The sequence below is a fragment of the Urtica dioica genome, chromosome 9 (genome assembly GCF_054948205.1).
Source record: "Urtica dioica subsp. dioica isolate 48M chromosome 9, U.dioica_male_clone48M_v1_H2, whole genome shotgun sequence".
NCBI lineage: Eukaryota > Viridiplantae > Streptophyta > Magnoliopsida > Rosales > Urticaceae > Urtica > Urtica dioica.
Window position 1 is genome coordinate 26,205,539 of NC_142764.1, and position 20,701 is coordinate 26,226,239.

A 20,701-nucleotide genomic window follows, 5' to 3' on the forward strand; every position below is an offset into this window, starting at 1 on the left:
TAAATATTATTAAACAACAGTCAATATACTAAGTATGTATAATTCTATCCGCAAGAAATTTTCCACAATATAATTATTTAATTATACATATTATTCATACTATATTACTAATCTAACTACAACAATGTGTCAATAATACCAAAAAAAAAAAAAAAAAAAAAAAAACGTCATATTGACGCTTAGTTTCATTTTTTTTTAACAAGAACCTAGAACGAGTCCACTGGATAGTTGTCATTTGTCTCAAGAGAGGATAATTTCGTTTTAAAATCAACTCCATGATATATATATACACACTCCAAAACACCAATAGGAAGAGGTTTAAGACTATCTTCATCATTTCCGTTTTAATATATATAATTTTTTAAGATTTCGATATGACACCTAAAAATCTAACAATTTTTATGACAAGCACAATTTGGAAAAGTATGTGAATCTTTGATGTTTTAGACAAAAATATCCTTCAAGACGATAAAACATTTTCTACTCTTTTTTTTTTTCTCTTACTCATAAATATATAAATATACCATTAGATATAGGGGATAAATAAAATTATAACCAAGTCACATGAATCGTGTGATTTGCATATCAACCAAGTTTTCTAACTTAAATGTCAATCTGTAACGAAAATCTCCTTATTAATTGGTTACTCGAATTTATTTTTTAAATCAAAATTCAATTTTCCTTACATTTCAATTGATTCTTATATGTGATTTGTTCAACAATATTAGGGATTCGTTATTCATTTTCTTTATTAATTCTTATATGTATTTGAGCGGGTTATTTTCAAGCTACAACATATGAACGATTTTGAGGTGGAAACTCAATAAATAAAGGGAAAATGCAATTTGAGTGTCGTGTGGTGGCGAAGAGAGAAGAGAGAGGCCGTGCAGTGGTGAAAGCAAACAATGACACATAGAGAGTGAGAGAGAGCACTGTGTGAAAATGAGAGTGAAGCAAAATGAGATTAATGAAACATATATTCTAAATTTATAAAATATACTCCTTATTTAAATGAATTTTCTCTTCTAATGTCACGTAGAAAACGAAATTTTATGTTCATATCAATTTTTCCGTATTTCATTTTTATTTCTTTATGATTGTAATTTCATGATTTGTTTGTTATTGAGTAAGTACTGAATTTGAAGTTAAATTCCTTTACTAGCGACTTCAATTATTTTATTTTCTTAGTTAAAACCAATCATGGTCAATATTATAGTGAGTAATGGATTAAGGAAAAAAATTGATAGAACAAGAAAGAGGTTCATCGAATTAAGGAAAATAAAGTCAAAATATTTTATTCATAAATAAAAAAATTGTAGAGGGAGAGAGAGAGAGAGAGAGAGAGAGAGAGAGAGAGAATGTTACACGTTGTAATTTAAGAAAATGTAATTACGTCAAATATATACCAATAGCAGTAATATTAATCGTTAAAGATAATTATCGAAGGAAATTAAAATTAGAAACTAAGAAAATAAATTCAAATATTAAGGATGATTTTATTTCTAAAAAAAGTTGCATGCTATTAATGTGTAGTTACGTTTCTAACTGAATTCTACTACAAGACATAGTCATCATTTTTCATTAGTTAATAATAAGTATTGGTTAAATTTACAATTATTAATCACACATTGGTTAATATGTGATTTCAATGTCATTATAACTACTTAATTACCGTGCCCGCGAAAACAAAACTCACAAAACTAAGGTCGCAAGAATTATTTTTAAAATGTTCATAAGATAGACTTTAAATTAGCATCCTTGAGGTTTAAGTATGGCGTCAATTATTTCAACAAAATATCGCTATTGGTTGAAATACTGCAAATTCATATTGATTGAGAGAGAGAGAGAGAAAGAAAAAAAAAATTATATATAATTTCAAATTAATATTGGTGCAGGAAAAAATATTTTACTAAAGACCTTTGAACTTGTCTATGTAAGTCTACAGCATTCTAATCACTGTATTGATCATGATACAGTTGGCGCAGCAAAAAATATCCTTCCAACTTGTACATGTATGCATATCAATATATCATTCACTCAAATAGATAAATAAATTATAAATAAAAGCTTAAGAACTGTATGGCTTTATACTTGAAGAAGCTTTCGTGCCTTCCATGTGATCTAGTATTATTAAACACCGGCATATATATATATATATATATATATATATATATATATATATATATATATCTCATAATCATATGATCATGTCATGTGGTAACTATATCTTATTCAAATCTCAAACACATTATACGAATAACACTTCTTCAATCAAAACTTGCCATAAGAAATTCTTAGCTGTATAATTGTGTCATGCTTTTTATTTTTCTATATATTGTAATTGAGTGGTTGGAAGCACGTTTTCTCTGGCTTTTTCTTTTTGTTGCTTATACATGTAACACAAATCTCAATTAATTTATAGCTACTATAACCAACTTGGAAATGTGCCGATGTGTTTTTTGATAACAAAGATCTTGACATTCTCTTTTTGACAAATCATTTTTTTATAATTTATTATTTAATAAATTATTTATTTCGAAAAAAAGAGAAAATAATTATTGATTCTCAACATAGGACATCAACCAAAATATCTCACTGCTGCCATCCATGATATACAAGACAGCACACTAGCATTTAGTTCAACCCATTGAAAATCTTGAATGTCATGGAAATCCTTTGTTGAGAGTCATGCGACTAATAAAAGTCAACTACAAAATACAATGACATTGGTCCACTTGGTTGAGCAAATAATTTATAGTGATGAAAAAAAAAATGACATTTCTGTAGAGTCTAGAGAATATATTTTGTGGATCAGTATTTAAAACGTCCCATTATTAGATTCTCATTTTTATACTCTCATTTTAATACTTTTGGCCCAATTATACAATGAATATCACAACAAAAATCATTTACACAAGAAATGAATGGCACATGATTGGACTGATTAACTTATGCGTTTAGTTTAATTGCCACCAAATACCAACTAACAAAATGATTAACATTAATGGACCATTAGCGAATGGGATTTGGGCTAGTAACATATTTTTTCTGCTTTTTTTTTTCTTGTCTTTTTTTTTTGGGGGGGGGGGGTGAGAAATGGATATGAATATTACTAATGAAATTTATTTTTACCAAATTCTAAACAAAATAGTGTTTTATTTTCTTTCTCTCACATCTATGAGTGAACATTTGAATATGAAGTGTGAAAGTGCTAAAATAATCTCTCTTTTATTTCACTATTTTCCTCATATCATTTCTCACTTAACCGAAGAGAGAGAAGAACATACTGAGAACTTAAACATTCAGACGAGAAAATGCTCTCCTTCATAGGTCCAAAACCTTCGGAAAGCACGACATTGCCACCTTCCACATTGTTGATCTCGTTCATCTCGTTTGTGTTCTTCCTTTTTCTTCTCTGTGTATCTTTTACCTTACGGATATAATACAAACCCTTGAGACACTTTGCCTCCTAAAATCGTGTTTGTATATCATCTCCCCAACCAATCAAATAACTTCGAAATATGGAATTCTCTAAGTTTGGCGTCCATAGCATTCATAGATTCGACATTGTTGAAACTCATGATTGATTTCTACCGTTGGAGAAACAACGTGACCACTTCTCGTTTCCTACTTCGTTCTAAATGTACAAATGTATAGTAAATTATGCGCGTAATTTTTTCTTGTATGCATTATTTTTGGTGTCCATAGCATTTATAACTTTTGTATGCATTATTTTTCTTGTTGTTTAAGTTTTATTTGACTTTTCTTTTAACTGTTTACAGTATTAATTTGCATTTTTTCCATGTTAGGAATTTCATTTAGAGCAAGGGAAAAATTGCCTTATAATTTTAAAAAAGCATAAGATATTCTAGAAATTAGTATATTCATATAAAATATTCGTGGAATTTTCCCAACATATTATCGAATATTTCAACAAGCTCACGGACTCCATGCCCAAGCTTTTGTTACAGCGTGGCTCATGTGATATGGCCATGGATTTGAAGCAGAAAATTGAGATTTACTTTGAAAAATAGCAATTACACACCCTATAGTGCATCACAGACCGTAATAAAAATCATGATTAATTCTCATTGAAATACCCTGAAATTTGTTTCCATAATGCCCGACACACGCACTAATCTTGGATGACCTTTTGTCAATTCAACAACCGTCTTACTTTAACAAAACACTAGTGCCACTTTATTTATCATTGAGAACGTTACAGCAACAAAGAAAAGAACACACGGCTAGCTATAGTATATGACAAAGTACATGCATGATTGATTGAGTGAGTGAAAAGCACCAAAGTCCCACGCGGGAATTAAACAACACAGTCACAGACCCTCGATGTAAGCCACACCGGTTGACTTGAGCCACGAGCCACCTTGGATGAGCTGAGCCACGGTGAACTTCTGTGCCTCGGCGGCGGTCTTAATGACCCGAAACCCGGGCCACTTGACCCTCCCGGCGGTCCCGGCCCCGGAGCCCTTATTAGCGTACTCTCCATAGTAAAGAGTCTTGAGCGCGAAGTCCTTGTCCCACTCGGCCCAGCCGGCGGGGACGATGACGTCAGCGATGTTGGACTGCATCACGACGGTCCTCGAGTAGGCCTTCCATGGCCGGCCCAAGTAGGTCGGGAATTGGGCCTTGACCGGGGCCAAGTCGGAGCTGGGAACGATGTCGCACTTCTGGATGGAAGTTCCGGTGTTCTGGTTGGGGTCGAGACGGCCCTGAGCGGTGAGCATGTTCTTCTGGCCGGGCATGGGCTTGCGAGGGACCAGCTTGCAGCCCTGGAGGACCACGGCGGCGTTGCCGAAGATGAAGTCGACGGTGCCGGTGACGGTGGAGGCCGTGTAGAACTGGCGGTTCGTGTGCGCGTAGAGGGTGTCTTGGTAGGCGTCCATTTTGCAACGGTTTATCACCGACTGGTCAGCGCTGACCCGGAGCGCCACGGCCTGGTGCTTTTGTGGGCCCGCCGTGTTTTGGAACCATATGTCTTGGGCTATGAATCCATCCCCGGACACAACTACACATTTTGCATCATAATTTTAGGCCCATATGAAACAAAACACTTTTAATTACTCATGTCACACGTTAAAAACAACAAAAAAAAAAAAATTAGGTAACTAACTAATTAAAACATTTGAGATTGCTATATATGTGAGGCTTCGTAAATTTTAGGTAAATAACCATAAAATGGCGTTGCATTTTTTGTTTATCTTTTCGTTGAAATAAAAGAGGGGGGTATTTACGTAAATTATGTGTGTAAAAACATGAACGTGACTGTTTATCTAAGATTTAGGAAACATTAGTTATATAGCAATGTGAAACTTTAAATATGATTATATACCTAATGACCCTAAAAATAATATATAAAATGCACGCACCTATAAAAATAATACGTATTCTACTAATATATACAATATCAACTATAAATGAAATGTTCAATAGTTCAAAATATATTGTGTGTCTCCATTAATTTTGTCTATAATATGTGTCCAGATTATATTCTAGTGAAAATTGCATTATTAATCTCCTATTTTGAGAATAGTAGCTTCTATATTTTTTTTTATCTAGTAAAACACAGTTATTCAAAAGTATCGGAACAAAAATTTAGAAAAATAGTTTGTTTCTCATGTTTATGATGATATCAAGAAAATAGGAAATCAAGTCCCACGTAATCCCATATAAGAGTCCTATGTAGCCAACTTTATTCTCATGAGAGAAATACCGTACACAGTGCCACACCACTTAGGCAGTTGGTGTCTTGGTGGTAGATTTATGATTTATCATATATCGACCTATATAATCTAGCCTATATAGTTAATCAATTAATGATTGACTTATCTTTGACTAGTAAAGCTTAATCCTATATCTTTCTAATCAGTGCCAATGTGAATATATGATTATATATATCATTATAATCAGTGCCCATGTGAATATCATCATCTAAAGCCACTTAAATACTAAATTAACCGCACTCATGTCGGCCAACAAATAAAGACGCACTAACATATATATTTTATTCTAATCCTTTCGATTCATACTAGAAATTTATTTAGCTTCAATGAGCTTTCACCATCAAAGAAATTATTAAAAACGTTTAAAAAAACTTGATTAGAGTAAACAAATAAGTCATCGCACGGCATCAAAACATTAGAAAGTTGCGAAATCATGCTTTTAAACATTTTGGTAGCCCACAATATATAAAAAGACCTAGAATGTAGTCATGTACATAATTTAGTCCGTTCGGTTTTGTTCAAAATCATAGCCCACAATATATAACTAAAAAAAAAACCTAAAAGGTTCATAATGTAGTCCGTTCCGGTTTTGTCCAAAATCATAGCCCACAATATATAAAAAAACCTAGAATGTACATAATTTAGTCCGTTCCGGTTTTGTACAAAATCATGCCAAATCGATCATCAAACGTCAAACTTAATTGGACCGTTTTAAATATTTTTTAAATCAACCAAATAAAGACCCAATCTAACGTGTATATTATCCTAATATTGGGAAATTTTATTTAAAATAAATTATTAAAACGAGCTATTGCCGTTAAGGAAATTGTTAATATATATTTAACAAATTTTGAATTTAGTAAACCATGAACGCATGACGCTCAAATCCGGCTGTCCTTATCCGGTCCTCAGCGAAGTTGAACAGTTTTAAAGGGTTTAGAAAATTAACACGGAACTGATGAAGCAAAATATATATAAAACCAAAACCAAAACCAAAACCAAATCCAAAACCAAAACCAAAACCAAATTAGATTTAGATCACCCTCATGATTCAATTTGGTCCGATCATTTTTTATCATACAAATTTAACTAGAATATATATATATATATATGATAAACATGATAATAATTTTATATTTTTCTAGCATAGTTACTTGATTCAAGTAAAAAAAAATTACTATTTAAATGGCCTAAATTAAGTGGATTTTAAACCTGGTTTTAATGTTTGAAACCGGTTCAGTTAGTTTGAAATCAATTAAAAAATTGGACATGATCAAATTACAAAGAAAAAAAATAAGGAATGTTGGCTAACTAGTCATTATAAACATTGATTTTTGCAAATTAAACAAGGTTTGTAGAAGTGGAACAAACTAGCCACATTAAAGTGTAATTAAATACGGTATTAGGAAAACTAGTATAATATTTACATTATATTTAATATTTAAAAGAAGAATATGTTAAGACTGCCAAAAAATACCCAACCAGCTAGAAATCTAAATCATAGGAATTTTTTTAACGAAATCAGATCCATACGTAATGGTCTAAACGATGTCAAATAATTTAGATTTGTTTTGCCTAAACATAGAAACGGATTAAAAAAAAATCTAATTAGCTGAGGTTTGACAAATCTTAGTTTGTCAATCTGGCTGATGAGTACTTTATAAAACCAGTGATCTCGTACGTCGTTGATTTCCCTTTCTTTTTTCGCACACGAGAATGGTACAAACTTCTGGAAAACATTTGGCATCTATCAAAGCGCAACTCAGAATATTAATATGCCTAGTAGCCTATAATTATTTCGATAGACGATAAAACACATTCCAAAATAAAACAAATCAATAAAGCATTGTTTATATTATATCTATCTATATATATATATATATATAGAGAGAGAGAGAGAGACGGAGAGAGAGAGTAGTGTTATAATACTACTTATAATAACGAAAATTCATACCTACTGTGGCGGAATTGAAAGTGGTGGAACCATCAACCACGTTGAGGCTTCCGGTGATGATGGTGGAATCCATGCCATCGCCCATAATCATCACGTTCTTCTTGTTCTTCCCAATCTCAACTTTCTCTTTGTAAATCCCTTTCTTTACGTAGATCACGAACCGGGTCGTGCTTTTATCCGGCACCGCCGCCACCGCCTCCGCCACCGTCTTGTACTTTCCGGTCCCGTCCTTGGCGACCACGATATTGGCGTTCACGTCCTTGGCCTGCATGGCTTGCAAAAGCCTCCTGTCACTGCCCTTGACCCAACTCGGAAAAGCCCCAACGTTCTCGAGCTCATCATCAACAACCGGCTCGGGTTTGGGGTTCGACGAGACTAAGATGGCCAATGAGGTTTTAGCCCTTAGTATCAGCTCGTCGAGACGAGCATCCATCAACGACCTGATATCGGACGAGCCGTTTTCTAGGCCGTCCAAGCACGTGACGTGGTTGGTGAGAACACTGCTGAGCCAGGTGTGGATGTCTTCTAGGGTTTCGCTAGCGAGAGAGTCGCTGACCCTGTCTCTGGATATGTCTAGTAGCTCGACGCAGTCGAGGATGGCCGCTCGATCCTTCGGGTTGTTGATCCGACGGCTGAGATCTTCGGTTGCAGTGAGGGCTTGTTGAATATGAGGAGTTGTTTTTTCGAGGAAGGATTTGAGAAGATGTTGGTTATTATTATGATTGATATTATTGGATGCCTCCAAGACCATGGCTATGCATGACCTTTTGTTGGTTGAGTGGTTACATATTTTGAGTGGATTATTATTGGACGTAACAAGAGTGGTGGTTTGGGTGAAATATTGCGAGACAAAGAAAGTGGTGCTTATTATAGCACCAAATGAGATGATGAAAATAGAGAGGGTCTTAAAAGAAGAGTATTTTGGGGTTGAATGGTCAAGGAATGGTTGGTTGATCGCCATGGATTATTTCTATGCTCGAGTTTGAGTGATATTAACGAGGTTTTTGTGTCCCTTAAATAGACGAATGCTTGTGCGGGGTATGATTATATATCTGCTTTTTCTAATTGTATAGTATATACTGTATATGTTTGTGTATTAATGATAACCAAGGTCCAAGACAGCGGTAATAATTATGGTGGTGCCACCTATGACATTGCACATTCATATTCGGGCTATTTTTTAACTTAATAGTTTATTATTATTATTATTATTTGGTATACATACGAGTTATGCTATTTGTCCCGATTCACGAATGGGAACGATCCACTCGTGAGTTGACACGTGTCAGTTAGTGGTTACGTGTCAACTCACGAGTGGATCGTTCCCCACTCGTGAATCGGGACAAAAATCATTTCCCTATACATGAACGTACGTTTGCTCTATGCATTATTAAATATGAAAATATTCCGCATGGCTACAAATCATTTGTTTAATATTATGAATCAATTTAGATTAAAACAATTGATGATTACTTTAGATATTATGCTCAACCACGTACCCTATCTGGTTATTAAATCAGTCACATCGAAGTTTCATTTCAATTTTTACTATGAAAAACCTTAGCTCAAGTCCGAGTCCAAACGTACTTAAATTATTTACATCATACAGGCAAAAATGGACGAATTGACGATGTTCACGATGTATGTTCGCGGGTGCTGGAGCCTGGAAGGAGAGCTTGATCTTTCAAGTCCCTTTTTCCAGAGGAGAAAAAAAAAAGAAAAGAAAAAAGAATTGATTGGCTTGAAATATAACGCACATGGTTTAAAGAGGGGTGCTATGTGACACGGGTCACGACAACGAACGAACCACTCACATTTTGACACGTGGCAGTGACACGTGTCAAAATGTGAGTGGTTCTTTCGTTGTCGTGACCCGTGTCACATATCATTTCCGTTGAATGATATGTTTATATATAATAGGGAAAATATCTAGAGTACCCATCGTGTTTAATCGAAATGCGAGATTTATCCCATTTATTTTTAGAAATATCAGACATATCCCTTCAGTTTAATATAAATGACATATACGTCCCCTAAAAAAATGTTATATTACAAATATCACCATTTTCGTTTATTTTTTACAAAAAAATAATTTGAACTCCTCAAAATACCCTTAATAGAATAAATATTTATTTACTATTTTATTAAAAAAAATCAAAATCTCTCTTTATAAAAAAAAACCTTAACTTTTTATAAAGAAATTTTTTAATTTAATTTTTTTTATATAGAATAGAAGATAAAAAATTATTTCATTAAGGGTATTTAGGGGATTTCAAATTATTTTTTTTGTAAAAAATAAACGAAAAAGGGTGATATTTGTAATATAACATTTTTTTAGGGGATGTATTTGTCATTTATATTAAACTGGAAGGATATGTCTGATATTTTTAGAAATAGAGGGGATAAATCTCGCATTTCGATTAAATACAAGGGATACTCTTGATATTTTCCCTATATAATATCTCTCCTTCAATTTTTTTTTTCTCATTGACCAGACAAGATGGTGCACTTATGTCATGAAAGGCGGCTTTTTTTTTAGTGGAAGGATAAAGTATAAAACTAATCCAACTTTCCGCCGCGTGAAACCCGATGTTGAATAACTACAAATGATGAAGAAAATATCTATTTCGTAAATTATTTTATAATACGTCAAAATATGATATTTATTGTTACGAATATTGCTATAAATACCCTCTGCTTACATTTTTAAAAAATTATGTCCTTATCGTCAAGGTTTTTCAGGTTGTAAGTTGTAACGTGATTTCTGCTTTTCGCGTTGATAAAAAAACCAATTGACGCGATAAGGATAAACTTCTTTAAAACATAAACAGAATGTAACGAAAACACCATGAAACATGTTAATAGCAGAGTAATGAAAAAGCGAACTTAAAAGAGTTCCAAAACATCATTATTAATTAATTGGCAATCTATATTGTGTACGATTAACATTACATTCATACACGGACCAAAAATTATAAACCCTTTTTCTATTTTTTTTAGAAACTAAATCCTTTCTATTCATAGCTGTTTTGCCACTTTTTTTTTTCTTTGTAACTTTGTAATTGCCATATATGTTGTTTTATTTCATGGGATTCTACTTTCTAGCCACTTGAGAACAGACTCTTTAAAAATGATATAAAACATAAGCAACTATGCGCATCTGGTTGAAAGAAAGTGGTTGAAAGTTGTAATTAAGAAAAAAAATAAAGTGGTTGAAAGTTGAAGTTTTATAATCTTTCCCTTTCACTCTTGTCGCTTATCAAAGAGAGAATACAAAATACTAATAACAATAATAATTAAAAAAAAAGTTTAGATCTTACAACTTGATTCAAAATTTTATTAAATATACTCGAATCACTTTTAATTTTATAATCCTCCGAATCTTACCAAATCATATATTGTTGTAGAGTTTACCAAATCTCGCTCGTTTCGTCACAAACGATTATTAGAGTGAGCAGACTAGAGTCATAGATGAAAAGAAACCATGAGAAGAGCTGATCTTGATGCGCCCATACAAGGAATTTCAATGAGACCTTCCTAATTCACCGACCATCATTAGAGAGAATACGATATGCCTTTGATTCATTATTGAGAAAGGAATAGAGGTCATGACTGTTGGGATGCAAACCAAAGTCCCACATCGGAAGTGAATGCAAAGAATGCATTGGATATAAGAGACCCACCTAACTACACTAGTATGATGTCTTTTGGGAAGGAAACCCAAAAACAAATCCGTGCGGGCTTGGACCCAAAGCGGACAATATCATACTAAGGTGGGTGGCAGCCCAACACGGTGGAGGAACTCGGCCCTAGCAAATGGTATCAGAGCCGATGGTTCAGGAGACTGGGAGTTTGGGTTGGGCTTGCGATATGGAAGGAGAATCCCTCTGTGTGGTGACCTCACGATGGTGTGCCTTGTGTCGAAAGTCTTCCTGACAATGATGTCGGTCAGGCGGCGGGTCCCGTTAGCGTCCAAACGGCGGTACAAGATGATTTCGCTTGAGGGAATGACGTGTGTATGTGGTCCTTGGTTTGAGGGAAGGATTGTTGGGATGCAAACCAAAGTCCCACATCGGAAGTGAATGCAAAGAATGCATTGGATATAAGAGACCCACCTAACTACACTAGTATGAGACCTTTTGGGAAGGAAATCCAAAAACAAATCCGTGCGGGCTTGGGCCCAAAGCAGACAATATCATACTAAGGTGGGTGGCAGCCCAACACGGTGGAGGAACTCGGCCCTAACAATGACCTCAAATTGTTGCGAGAACTTGGTGACACGAAAGTAGAAAATTGTTGTTGGAGAGCTTGATTGAGGGATTTGGATACGGTTGTCTCATATTTTTTAACGGTAGGTTTCTATATGCCTTATTTTATGTTTCTTGTTAGATCATGCCCATTTTTAGTGTACACAAAAGTATAGACATGAGACATTATTATTAGAAAAATATGAAATGGGCATAGAAGTCTATCATTCTAAAAGTTGGGACAGTTGCTGTCATTTTCTCCTTGTAATGATTGCGAGTGAGTATGTGAAAATCATAGGTCTAAGCTTCATCGGAGACGATGCCAACAAAATGCTCCACTATGTGGCAGTGAATTTTCCATTCTCGGTGAACTATACTATGATACCATGATAAAGCTTAAGAGAGAAAAGGTTTTAACAAAAGATTAAATGCACTAACAATTGTTCCAAGTTCTAACTGAAGATTTAGGGATTTCAAAGAGAAAAAGAGAGTCCAAATAATAACGTGATAATGGGAAATATAATAGTTTGAGTATATAATGCTAATACAAAAAAAAAAAAAAAAAAAAAAAAAAAAAAAAAAAAAAAAAACTAAAAAAAAACTTTATGATAAATAAAATAATAATAAAGTTGATATACTATGCTAATACTAACACACTCGAAACAATTTTGCAAACACAGCATATAATAAATACGCATAAACTAAAAATTATTTATTTATATAATATTTGTTTTGCAAGGATTAAGTTTATGTAATTTTCAGTGGTATGGCACGGTTTCTTTTATGAATTTATATTTTTTTAATTGAAAAATGAACAAATATTCTTTGAGTTTAGCGATGAAAGATATCATACTGAATTTTTTTAATATACAACTTTATATATATAAAAAAAAAAGTATCCATCCGTCCAACTTAGAGTAAAAATCCCTAAATATAATTTTTTAACTATCATATGTGCCTTAATGTTTTTCAATTTTTTTAAGGTTTCTTATTATTATTATTTTTTTATGAAAAATTACACGGACTAAGCCACTTGTAACGTTGAAATTGCGATCTATCCAACGTTTCAACTAAGTTTCAAATATAGCCAAAATTGATGACGTGGCTTTATAATTCATATAACAAATTACATTATTATCCTTTGTTTAAAAGTCAGCTAAAGTTGACATGTGAAACCCCGAAAAATATAATCTTTAAGAGCAAGGAATTTATGTATTGGGAAATTCTAATTTCGAATTACATGTCTGTACTTTGTGAAGTATAAGTATTGTATTAGCCATGATGATTTTCTCCAACAAAAAAAAAAAAAAAAAAAAATCTATCGGAGAGAATTTAAGAGATTTATGTGTGATGCTCATTTAAAGTCTAGGCTGCTAGATATTTTTTTTGTATTACGTACATGAGTATGTAAGTATACTAGGTAGTTAAAGGTATAATATATATAACGTGCTTTTGTGTGGCTGTGGAATGCGTGCTTGTGATTATATATATATAACGTATATTTTTTTGTGATGTTTTTAGAAAGCAGCTCAATAGTAATTATGCACGCATATATATATAGTAATAGTATAACTCTTTTCTTGCATGCTTTGAGCTGAAGGAACGTAATTGTGGGGGGAATAATGAAAATTAATTGTCTAGCAATGCAGAAGTAATGAAATTGTTTTATAGGTGTTAATACTTTCCTTGGAAGCCGTTTCAGTGATGATTCTTTGTGAATAATAGGAGAAAGTCAAACCTTAAGAATTGAAGCTGTCAAATATTTTGTTTATACTTTTGGAGCATCATATTTTCTTGGAGCATCATATTTTCTTTTCTGACGCTATTTTTTTTTCTATCCCTAATTCTGTCACCCTCACAGTCACTCTCCCTCCCTCCCTCGTAGAATCTCTCTATCTCCCCTATATACTTTTCCCTATCAGTAAAGACAAACCCTAATAACCCCAAAGACTTTATATCGCCTAATTTGTGTTTCTAAGAAGAATTAAGAGCAGTCTTTCACGTTTTCCTCAAGGTATTTTCGTTTATTTTGCTGGTCTCTCTTATGGTGTTCATATTTTTTTGTTTGGTAAGATATTTTTATGAAGAAAAAAAAATATAGTCTTAAACGTGTTGTGTTTGTCAAATTTTAGGCAGTAAGAAAACGTATGAATCATTATTAGCTACGCATATTATTTTAGTCTGATTTTTTTATACCGAAATAATCAAGATGTTTATAATATGTATATTAAATTTCATGATTTTTGGATAAACCATTTTTATTCTAAAAATATTTTACCATCGGTGCGCATATAATTTTACATGGATTCAATCAGCAAGGTCTTGTTTTTTTTTTTTTTAAATACCTAGAAAATGTATTTTGGAATGAAATTTTTATACAAGATACTTTTATATGTTTATATTATATGATAAAATTTTGATGAGTTTTTAAATAGCAGAACTATTTCTGAACTGAAATTTCGGACCAATGCGCAGATAGGTTCCAGAAGTTTTTTTTTAAGCGTCTTTTTACATTTTATGCTTTTAATTTAGTTCTGTTATTTGGGATCCGATTTTGGTAACACCACTGAAGATGAAAACGTTCAGTTATTTATTCTCTAGCTTCTGTAATATTTTCAGAATTTTTTTTCAGAAAACGTTTTTCCCCGATACTTCAGGATTAAGGGTATTTTGGTCTTTTCATGTCCAATTTTCATTTCTGGAATTCTTTTTCCAGCAGCCTTGTATGTTTTTTTTTAAGAGTACCAGAGATAGTTAGTGATAAGCTTTATTTATTTATTTTCTTTCGTTTAGGTCCCGAGCCAAATACGTTTTCCGATCGTTCGATAGTTTAAAGTCGCACGTTCCCGAAACAAGGTGAGAATAATCTCACTACAATACGGAGTTTTCTCATATGATATGTTTATTAGATGGTGCGAACTATGGGAGGTCTCAGCCCCGTAGTTCGTTTCCAAAGTGTACACTGAAATTAGTACGACTACTCTAGGGGCACCCCGAATAAAATATGATAAGATTTATGATACGAAAGACCATGACACCGTTAGAACTAAAACACTAATTAATCGGTCATGCATTTCATTACTCATCTCTTTTTGTGAGTCATAGTTATTCTCGCTGAGCGTTAGCTCATATTATGTGTATTCGTCCGTATTGTAGGTAAGCAACAAATGAACAAGTGAGGAGGGTGGATCAGCGGCGTTCGATGGCTAAAGGGTTGGGTTGTGGTTCCGCTCACTTATTTAAAAGACTTCCGCTACAAAATTTTCTAAACACTCGGTTTGAGATTTTTATGCTTAAGATACTTTCCAAGTTTAATTAGTTTTGCAGAACTGAAGTTGAATTCTTATGGTTTTATTTCCGTTGAATATCCCAACCATCTACTTTAGTTTGGAATTCCGAATTAATTATTTCTCTTATATTCATCAAATATTTTTGTAAGATTTCAAATGTTGGTTATTGTCAAAGATTGTTTTATTTTAAAGTCCAAACTTTATAAATATATGAAACGATGTTTAAAAAAAAAATTATCCACTATTTTTTTTTTCTAAGTAAAAGAATTAAGCTTAGTATGACGGTCCGAAAAGTCGGGTCGTCACATGACATGTAGCCCACGATTGGCGTAGTCAAATAGTCAGAATAAATAAACGTTATACTCATTTATTCCATAATATTTTATTTTCTAATTATTATCCAATTAGTTGCTCGAAACATGGATTTGATTTTCATTGAACTTCAAATTTAATTCACACGTTGATATATTTTAATGTTGAAATCCCTTTAATTAGGGAGTAGTTATTTTTTTGTTATTTTGAACTTAGGAAAATCGGTTAGACTCACTTTTTTTTATTACGTGCTCCTCTCTCTCTCTCTCTCCCTCTCTCTCTATCCTACGATCAGGTAATATTATTTATTTTAATTTCTCTTTGATTGATCATAAGCTATCGGAAAACTGTATTTATGTATTTCTAGGGCGGATTTTCCTGGGACAATTGTCGTCAATAGAATTGTGTTAACCTCATATGATATTGTCCTCGGGAAGTTGATGTGGTTGCCGGAGAAATGACTCCTCTTCGGTGCCTCCTCTACTATCCCCCCACCTCTATTGTTTGAACCAGGTTTGTGACCTATTTTTTCCGTTTATTTTGGTTTATTTTAATATTGTCATATGTTGTGTGTGGCGGACTCGTTCTGGGTTGGGTGCTTCAAATTTATTTTGGTTTATTTTTGTATATTTTTTTTTGTAGCGTGTTTTTTCAGATTTAATCTTGATGCTTCTCAGTCGTCGCAAAAGACAGAGGAGTTTGGAGTTCGTCGCGGCGTTATGTGTGGCGGAGATTCATTGTGGGTTGGGTGCTTCCGATTTATTTTAGCTTGTTTTCGTGTATTTGTTGTTCATTCTTGACGTGATGTTGTATTATTGTTGTTGTCTATGTATTATTATCATCTTCTTAATAAGTATTTTTTGTCAAAAATATATGATGTTTATATATTTGTTTTTTCATATTCAATAATTTATGCTTTTCAATCTTCGTGTTCGCCTTCTGAAATATTTTACATTTGATAAAGTTGAAAGAGATAAGTTTGGTAGAGAAAAAAACTAAAATTTACAAAAACTAAAGTTAGTAATTTATAAATTAACAAAAATTAACACACATTAACTATGATCTGTTTCCATTCTATAGAGCTCAAAATTAAAAAAAAAACCTAAGAAAATTTAAAAAAAATACATCGGCTGATAAAAAACATGCCTATCTCAAAAACACAGGAAAAAAATGCAATATGAGATTAAAAAATATATATTTATTTTGGTTTATTTTCATAATTTCTGGTCTAATAATTGTTTTCCACTTTTACAGGTCTGATATAAGTTTTATTGATATAATCAATATTTATTGTATTTCCTATATTATATTCATAGATTACGTTTATTTATTGCATTCTAAACATTTCAAATTTCAATCTCAAGTGCCTATTATGGAATTCTTAACAGACGAAGTTGACTTTCTAAATGGGTTGGCTGAAACGTTGGCTAGTGTTTAGTTTTCCCTATTCAAACTACATAAAGGTATATTCGTTATTTTATATTCGTAAATTTCAGTAAATGGCTACATTACAAAATTTACCAAATGTGGGCTAGATCTTTAAAAACACGTTTCAAAATGACTACGTTGCTAGTTTGCCCTTTTTTTATTGTCGATTGAAAACTAAGATATTCAATACGCTATAAGATAAATTTCGTGATCAACGCATATTTATTTGTAATATATATATATATATATATATATATATATATTGAATATTATATATATATATAGATATGAGAAAAGCTTTGTATATAACAAACAGTTATATAGTTCAAGGTGTTGGAATAAGATCTGTGTGGCTGATTTGTGGCTAAGATTTGAGTGAGGTCCACTCATCGGAATTGATTAATTTTAATGTATTTTTATTATTTGCTGCGATGGGTATATAATTGAATATCTATTTGCCAAAATCAATGCTATATTTGAATGAGAAATTGATGCTCAAAGTAAGTTAGAAAATACCAATAATTATGAAAGAAATATGGAAGTGTTGTGGTTGAGAGTGCTCTTACAAAAGTTCAACATGGAAGAGAGATGTACACTTTGTATGAGCTTATATACCAACTTTGATCAAAAGGGTTTGGATTCCCTAAGGTGACCCAGCTTTATAGATAGACAAGGACTTAGTGAAGCACAAATCCACCACACAAACGCATGCTCACCGTCTGATCGGTCGTGCCGAGCTTGGCTCGGCTCGTGATCTACTTTTGTTGACCGTTTTATTCCTTCATAATTTATTTATTTAATTATTAAATAAATATTAATTGGTTTTATTGGATGGTGTGTAACCGAGCGAGCAATAAGTGGTCAGTTTTCAACCTTATAACCGTGCTTTAATGTGCTGTACGTTTTTTAGTTTAAACCTGTCATAATGGACGAGCATTAAGGATCCTTAATAGTTATAAACGTTGGTTGAAACGTTTGTAACCGAAGGCTTGGCTCTTCTATAAAAGGAGACATTGGTTTCTCATTCGAAACACACCGAAACCAACAAGTTTGTTGCTCTCCTCTCTCCCTCCGAAATTGTTTGTTTTCTTTTGTAGTCCGATGATAGTACCGTGGTTCAAGTTTGCTGTAGTCAAGCTGATTGGTGCTAAACTTGTCTTCTTGTCGTTGTAACTTGAGAGACTTTCACTCGACTAATCCAGCACCTGTGGAGAGCGATAAAAAGCTTCAAAAAAACCCGTCCAACGGGTCTTGAAACCCCTTTGTTTCCTTCTGTTCTTGTTCTTTCCGATTAAAGTTTATAGCGGTTTATTTTGTTTTTCCTTATGTTATTTGATTATTAGTTTTTTGAAATTAATTAATTATTTTTCGCAAATTGTTTGATTTCACATAAAATATTTTCATAATATTTGCTAAGACAAGGTTCTGACTAGGGGTGTAATCGGGTTGGGTTAGTCGGTTTTTTCATGTTCTACCAACCCAAACCGCTACAACTAATTTTTTAATTTTAAAACTCAAACCAACCCGATTGAAAGGTAAAACCAAACCAAACCAACCCGAAAATAATCACGTTGGTTTGGGTTGGTTTTTTCGGATTATAATTCTCGACAAATGACTTTATAACTCGAATGAAAATCATATATATATATATTATATCTAGAACATTTTGTCAAATAAAATTAAAATTTTACTTATCGTTAAAAAAATTACGTATTAAAATAAATATTTCGCATATTTTCAAGTTTTCAAGTTTTCATATTTTTACCAATCATATATGACTGCTCTAACCTGTTTTGTTCGATGCCTTTTTCGTCACAAAAAATGCAATATATTTGTCAAACAACCATTAAATCGGGCCAATCAAAATAGATTACATAAAACATTTCTGTATTATTCCACAGTGACGACAAATGTTCGATGTATGACTTAAAAGCTTAGCCGTAGTTGAGGCGGAATATATCATTCAGTACGACGAAGCGTTGCGCGACTTGAACTAAATGAAACATCTGCACAGAAATAGGCAACGACGAGAAAATCACTCAAAATTTATGTGACTCTGATGATCACGTAAATACTGATGAAAACTTTCCATATTATAGATTTTATGATGAAAATTTTCACCGATTTATATCAAAACGAAACAAATAACTTTCGTCATGAATTAGAGGTGAAGTTATTGCGGTTAGGGGGACAAATTTGATTGAAAAGATTATTCTAACTTTTTTAAGGGTAATTAGGAAAATAAAAATTCACGGGATATATATGGAAAATTCGTATAATTTCGGGCTAAAAAGTTAAATGATAAATTTTGGGAGAAATTTCTAATTTTTAAATATTCAGGAGGTCATGTCCCCTGATCCTTAGCTATTTCCTCCCTTAGGTGCACTGCTTAAATCTTAAAAATTTATTTTATTTCATCTTCAAAAACAATTTTTACCCTAGTAAATGCGAATTTTTTTTTTCCCCCTTTCCCTTATGTCGTTTTTTCAATAAAAAATTACACGCGCACCTAACGACTATTATAATCAGCTTACACCTAAAAAGGTCACATAAAATATGCATGAGATTTTTTTCCCTTTCATTTGTAGTTTATTTTTATGGCTAACATAATAAAGTTTTCTCCTAAATGGCCAACGTGCCTGGAAAAAAAATACTGAAATATATGTACAAAAATATGATTTTTCGGGGAAAATATTTGTCACAAAATTAAAACCTCAATGTTATTGTCATTACTAAAACATTATGGTAGTCGGTGAAAATCTTTATTCAAAGATAAAATTAAGGAAATCACACGTTTTTATTTATTTATTTATTTATTTTTTTTAAATTCAAGTAAAACAACCCTATGGCCTAAAAGTATTTGGCCATGAAATGACCAAAAAAAAAAACCTGGCTGAATCGCAAGGGGTGGTCTTCATTGGGCAATCGGAGAGCGCCGCTGACGAAGACCACAATGCCGTTGGTGGAGGAAGAGGGCTGCGAATCAACGGTGCTGATCACGTGCTTGCATTGATCGAACGGCAGTTGATTAAGCTTAGAAGATATGGCCTCCGCACCGAGTATCTTCTGACCCTCGAAGGTCAGCACAGAGCCGGGTAGATAAAGCGAGGCTAGTGAAGCTCTGTCGTTTTCGAACAGGTGGTAATAGTGATCAACGAATGCCCTTCCCACCATCTCAACTTGCTCCTCCATCTCTCTCTCTCTCTCTCTCTCTCTCTCAAGAGTAGATAGAATTAAATTAGCTTGCTTGCTTCTTCTCCAAATTGGCCATAGATATAAGTAGAAACTAGTTTGTAAAGCGCTCCTTGTAAAATAAATGATTAGATTTCTTTGCTTGATATTTGGTATGTTGTGACGGTTATTGTCCTCGCAATGTAGCCTGTAAAATGAATTGCTACAAGGATACACGGGTAATTGCACAAAACTAGTATAGACTGGAGGGAAAAGGGAATCCTCAGAAGCTGCGAATGGACGCAAAGTAAAAGCATATATGCTTTGAACTGAAGATCATCAAATCAAACAACCGAAAGTAAGGATTAGGGGAATATATGCTGTCTTGAGAGGCCATTCAAATTCTTAAAAAGAATGCCAGCGGTTTAAGGAACAAGATAGAAGAATCTGCAGATCATCAAACCTATGTGACTGTTGCTTGGTAAGATATTATGGTTAATTGAAACCGACATTGATCGATCACAATTCACAACCAAAGCTTAAATAACCCATCTCTCT

At 33.0% G+C, this 20,701-nt stretch overlaps 2 protein-coding genes across 2 annotated transcripts; both read right to left on the reverse strand.

Moving 5' to 3' along the window:
* Positions 1–4,177: 4,177 nt before the first annotated feature.
* PMEPCRA (methylesterase PCR A) lies at positions 4,178–8,714 on the reverse strand. Its single transcript, XM_089625192.1, has 2 exons — positions 7,696–8,714; positions 4,178–5,026 (listed from the first exon to the last, which is right to left on the reverse strand). Exons 1-2 carry the CDS (start codon positions 8,654–8,656, stop codon positions 4,335–4,337), a joined length of 1,653 nt encoding a protein of 550 aa, XP_089481318.1. The 5' UTR covers positions 8,657–8,714; the 3' UTR covers positions 4,178–4,334.
* Positions 8,715–18,777: 10,063 nt separating this feature from the next.
* Positions 18,778–20,366, reverse strand: NTL (NTF2-like protein). Its single transcript, XM_089626052.1, has 2 exons — positions 19,862–20,366; positions 18,778–18,978 (listed from the first exon to the last, which is right to left on the reverse strand). The coding sequence occupies exons 1-2, from the start codon at positions 20,162–20,164 to the stop codon at positions 18,907–18,909; spliced, it is 375 nt and encodes a 124-aa protein (XP_089482178.1). The 5' UTR covers positions 20,165–20,366; the 3' UTR covers positions 18,778–18,906.
* Between the last annotated feature and the right edge of the window lie 335 nt (positions 20,367–20,701).

Coding starts and splice junctions, on each gene's coding strand:
- PMEPCRA (XM_089625192.1), bottom strand. CDS start 8,656: ATGGCGATCAACCAACCATTCCTTGACCATTCAACCCCAAAATACTCT. Junction 5,027..7,695: donor TTTCAATTCCGCCACAGTAG/GTATGAATTTTC, acceptor CAAAATGTGTAG/TTGTGTCCGGGGATGGATTC.
- NTL (XM_089626052.1), bottom strand. CDS start 20,164: ATGGAGGAGCAAGTTGAGATGGTGGGAAGGGCATTCGTTGATCACTAT. Junction 18,979..19,861: donor ACCCCTTGCGATTCAGCCAG/GTTTTTTTTTTT, acceptor ATTTCTGTGCAG/ATGTTTCATTTAGTTCAAGT.